This window comes from Triticum aestivum, chromosome 4B (assembly GCF_018294505.1).
Source record: "Triticum aestivum cultivar Chinese Spring chromosome 4B, IWGSC CS RefSeq v2.1, whole genome shotgun sequence".
Taxonomy (NCBI): Eukaryota; Viridiplantae; Streptophyta; class Magnoliopsida; order Poales; family Poaceae; genus Triticum; species Triticum aestivum.
The window spans coordinates 152,011,640-152,016,327 of record NC_057804.1 but is presented as its reverse complement, the minus strand read 5'-3'; the positions used below and the strand labels follow the sequence as shown (position 1 = coordinate 152,016,327).

Here is a 4,688-nt window from a genome sequence, read left to right as displayed (position 1 = left end):
TCGACTTCTAGCTCCGGAGCAGCGGCTCGGGCGGTATGGAGCATGCTGCAGTGTGACTGGTGCCGGTGTGGAGTAGCAGCGGCCAGTCTCGCACGGAGACATGGGCGTCCACCTGACGGCCGTGACGGTGGTTTAAGGTGGGAAGGCATCCCACCAATCTGCTAGTGTCGTTTGGCACCGGCGTGGAGTAATGACGAAGGCGACTATCGAATGATCTGTCATCAAGATGCTGATTGGAACACCCCTTCATTTCCGCGGTGAAAACTCTTGTCGTGACCATTATTGGTCGGGCTCAGCAGCGACGACTTAGTCGTAGGCGTTAATTTCATATCTTACAATGATTCAACCATGATTGCCTTCGTTTTGTACTCTGCTGAATAATTAATAAAAATGGTTGTATGAATCGCTGGGGTTTTAACCTTCTTTTCAAAAAAAAGAAAAAAAAGAAGAAAAAAAATCAAAGTGAACGTCCAAGAACTTACACAGAAATTGATACCAAAAGAGGCAGAAATCATATTAAAGGATTCATGGTATTACAACAGGAGAGAAGATCTGAGAAACTGATGTGCTGATAAATTAAGAGTGTCCAACAGCCAGGCTTTGGCTAACAAAACAATCAGTATCCAAGAAGCACACAAGAATTGTCAGAAAGTAATGAAGTGAGATTGCATGATGGGGATGGTGAACAAACAAATACCCAAACTTGGATCCATGCTTGTGATGCCAAGGCCAAGTCAACAAGCTAATGACCTCATGGAGGGAAAAGTGAAAAGGATGTTGTTAAAAGGAGAGGATACATCCAGACAGAGACAAGAATTGGTGAACTCCATTAAATATAGCCATGACTATGCAGGTACATAAAGTGATGTTGAATAAACCAGATGCTGAGAATCAACAGAACTTCTACCAAGAAAAGAAAAAAGGAATCAACAACTATCAAACATGAACAAAGAGTGAATGGCTTCAATATGCCATTGACAAAGCATATATTTGATTCACTAGAAAATGCACATGCCAATTCTCATAGTAATGGGAAAATACACAATCTGAATCAAGGCACCAAATATTTGATTTGTTTAATCAAGGACAATGGCATCTGATATCAACAAGGATCAGGAAACACAAGATGAAAAAGGTAAATATAATTGGCCGGAATGGTAAAGTTGAGCATGAAGTGGGCAGAAACTACTACTATTAAGTTGAACATTAGTAACTACCACTGTGGAGAGATGTAGTAGCAATTAGTGATCAGAATGCTTTCCTTTTTCCTGGTCTTAGAATTGATCGAACTGAGCAGCTTAAGAGGCAAAAGAAGAAGACAGTTGCACTAAGTAAAATCTAGTGATGCTTTAGCTCTATAAATCTAACGGCCTAAAGCCTGAACTGGGCGCCAAGCAGATGCAGTGAGCAAGCAAAGGTCCTTCCATCCAAGCTTCAGAGTGCCATTCTCCTCGACGAGAGTGTAGCCATCCGAGGGGAACATGCCGAGCAGCAGGGAAGCCTGCGCCGCGGCGCTGCCCGCCAGCGACGCCGCACGGAACCCCGACTGCGCGAGCTTCTCCCGCCAGTTTCCGAACTTGATGTCCCCGGTGCGTGCCGGGCCACCCACGGCCAGCACATTGCGGATCTCCCTCGCCAACAGCTGCTGCTCCACGACGTGCCGCTCCGAGCTGTCCTCGCTATAGCTCGCGTCCAGCGAGTCGAAGAGCGCCGAGTAGTAGTGGATGGCCTCCACGAAGCGGGCCAGAAAGGAGCCAGAGTGGCTCAGGTCCTGCTCCACCATTGTCACCACCTTCGGCGCCAACCTGCAATCCGTGGTCCACATGTTAAGATCAGCACATCAATTTAAGGTGCTGCTGCTGAACTAGGAACACAACCACTAATACAGAGTGGGATGGCGATGATGCATCTAAGTCAAAGGACATTTTGGTTGATTTCTTAGTTCCCCATGCAATGCTTAGCCTTGGGACGAGCAGATCAGCCTTCGAGCTTAGCCTTGTCAATTGATTAGTAGTGCCACTAGGTTAGATGACAGTAGTTTCAGTTTAATAATCAACATTTGTGGCACTTGGAACAAGAAAGTTGCAAAGCTTTCTAGGATGAAAAGTTGGTCATGATGATAAAAACTTTTAGCTCGCTCCAGTATCTTTCTTCTCGGATCAAATGGAACACAGATTGAGCACTTGCAGTAGAGTAGGAGTATAGTTTATGTTTTCTTCTCGGATCACCAAAGATCATGGAAGAGCATAAAAAGTTGGTCATAATGACGAACTTTTAGAGCTTCTAAACGACATCTTTTCCTGCTTGTTAGTCGTTAAATCAATCAATGGCGTACTTGGACTAGTACCATACTAACATTGTTGATTGATGCCTGATGCCAAGATGACTTGACATCTCTCAAGTGAAAAGCTTGAAGATTCATTTCACAATGGAAGCAACATAGCAGCATATTACTCGTAGTACAGTACCTTTGGATGAGGTTGAGTGTGTTGGAGTCGTTGCCGGTGACGTCGTAGAGCGAGTGGTGGAGCCAGTGGACGGCAACAGCCTCGCGCCGCCGCGTGTCGACGCCGAGCTTCTCCGGATCAAGGTTCCCAGCTTTGCCCGCCACCGGGTAGAACTCGAATGGCAGGCCCAGCGTATGGGCAAAGTCCGACAGCCGCTTTCCGGTGGCCTCGAGCGCCTCCATGGACGCGCCGAGTCCGGTGAGCCTCACCCTGGGCGGGCCGCCCGGGCGGGAGGCGAGGATGTGGAACAGTCCCGGCCACTGGAGCCCCTGCATGATGTCGAGGTCCACGATGTGGACGCGGTCCTCCCGCTCGAACGCCTCCTGGATGGCCTGGTTCGCCGTGAAGTGGGAGAACTTGACGAAGGGGCTGATGCCGTTGAACACCTGGAACGCCGCGGCGACGCGCGAGTTGACGAGGCGGGACGCGGCGGGGGACGACGCGTTGGGGAGCGGCGCGTAGAGGCCGAGGCAGGAGCTGATGAGGCGGGCCGACATGGCCTCCGCGAAGTAGGCGGCGACGCGCTGCGTGGAGGTGCCGAACGGGGTGGCCAGCTCCGCGATCTCCAGCAGGGCGCGCTGGGCCTCGTCGAGGTCGTCGGAGTTGACGGACTCGGCGCATTGCAGAAGGAGCGTCAGCAGATGGAGACCCTCCTCGTCGCGCTGCCTCCTCCGCTGCTCCTCTTTCCGCTCCTTCAAGGCGGCGGAAGCTGCCGCTGCAGCTGCTGCGGCGGCCGCGGCGGTTTCCTCCGCGGAAGGGGGCGGCTTCGGCGACTGCGGCGGCTGGTTCGGCTGCTCCTCCTCGCGGCGCCGCTTGTCGGGAGGCGGCGGCGGAGGGAGCGCCGGCACCGGCGGGGCGGAGAGCATCGTGTTGCCACCGGCACCGGGTAGGAGCGAGGGCGGATGATGGAGAGGAGGAGGAGGTGGCGGTTGGTGCTGGACAAGGTCGGATGCGAGGAGCGAGCGGAGGCGGAGCTCTAGGAGTGAAGCGAGTCCGGGGTTACAGGGGTGGATGATCTCCCGGACGTTGTGGATGAGCTGCGCGACGGAGACCGCGGCGCCGCTGCTCCCGATGATGTCCCGGATGATGCCGTCCACCCACGCCGTACTGTTATTGTTGACGTTAACCTCCGTCGCGACCTGCGGTGCGACGACGACGTCCATCGCCAGCACTGGCGCCTGCAGGTGGCTGCCGAACGCCGGCAGCTGCATGGGCAGCGCGGGCAGTTGCGCGCTCCCTGCCACCGCCGGCGGGAGCTGCTGCGGGGGCGCTGCTCCGCCCGTAGCGGCGGTGACGTCGGAGAGGTCCCCGGTGACATGGCGCCGGGGCGGGGGCAGGTCGACGTCCGGAGCCGGGCGCTTGCGTACCATGGCGGCGGCGCCCTCTTGGTGGTCTAGCTGGTCGAGGTAGAGGAAGAGGTCGGAGGGAGACGGGGAGGGGAGCGGTGGAAGCAAGGCGGAGTGGGAAGCTGATGCAGCAGCATGAGCATGGGAATAAGAGGAGTGGTTGGGGCCGGAGGAGGAGGACGAGGGGAAGAGGAGGAGGGAGGAGGAGCCCATCTAGAAACGCCAAGGGGAAGCCGCCGCCGCCTTCGCCGAGGCTCGCATGGCGAGCGCAGCGCGGGAGAGGGGAGGGGGTGGTGGAGTAGCTACGGTGGCGGAGGAGTAAAGGGGAAGACGCCGACGGGAGAGGAACAAGGGCGTAAGCACAAGGGTGCTGTGTTAGCAAGGACGGTAATTTATGGAGAGAGCCGTAGCAGACGTAGCTATTGGGCTCTGTGTCATCTTTTTTCTTTCTAAAAATCCATCCATGTGTGTCTCATATTTATTTCCCGGTCTGATGTACTCCTCTGATCCTAGTAGTGATGTCCATCGACAGTGAACCCGGGAGGGTTCCTGGCACAAAAGAACGCCCATCTCTTCTCTTCTAAATTGTAAGAACGAGAACCCCAGGGAAAATGTACAAGTGTGGAACAATCGCCGTAAAATACTACCGTTCCTAAATATTTGTCTTTTTAGAGATTTCAAATGAACTACCACATACGGATGTATATAGACATATTTTAGCATGTAGATTCACTCATTTTGTTCCGTATGTAGTCACTTGTTGAAATCTCCAGAAAGACAAATATTTAGGAACGGGGGAGTAGGTTACAAGATAACCTCTATTAAACATTGACAT

The 4,688-nt window shown here is 53.4% G+C and overlaps 1 protein-coding gene across 1 annotated transcript; it reads right to left on the bottom strand.

Moving 5' to 3' along the window:
- Positions 1-1,047: 1,047 nt before the first annotated feature.
- LOC123091567 (protein SCARECROW 2) lies at positions 1,048-4,286 on the bottom strand. Its single transcript, XM_044513098.1, has 2 exons — positions 2,469-4,286; positions 1,048-1,805 (listed from the first exon to the last, which is right to left on the bottom strand). Exons 1-2 carry the CDS (start codon positions 4,064-4,066, stop codon positions 1,364-1,366), a joined length of 2,040 nt encoding a protein of 679 aa, XP_044369033.1. The 5' UTR covers positions 4,067-4,286; the 3' UTR covers positions 1,048-1,363.
- Between the last annotated feature and the right edge of the window lie 402 nt (positions 4,287-4,688).

What these genes read in the sequence shown, in the direction of transcription:
- LOC123091567 (XM_044513098.1), bottom strand. Translation starts at nt 4,066, where the DNA reads ATGGGCTCCTCCTCCCTCCTCCTCTTCCCCTCGTCCTCCTCCTCCGGC. An exon ending in ACACTCAACCTCATCCAAAG is followed by an intron (nt 1,806 to 2,468) that starts GTACTGTACTAC and finishes CACGGATTGCAG; the next exon opens with GTTGGCGCCGAAGGTGGTGA.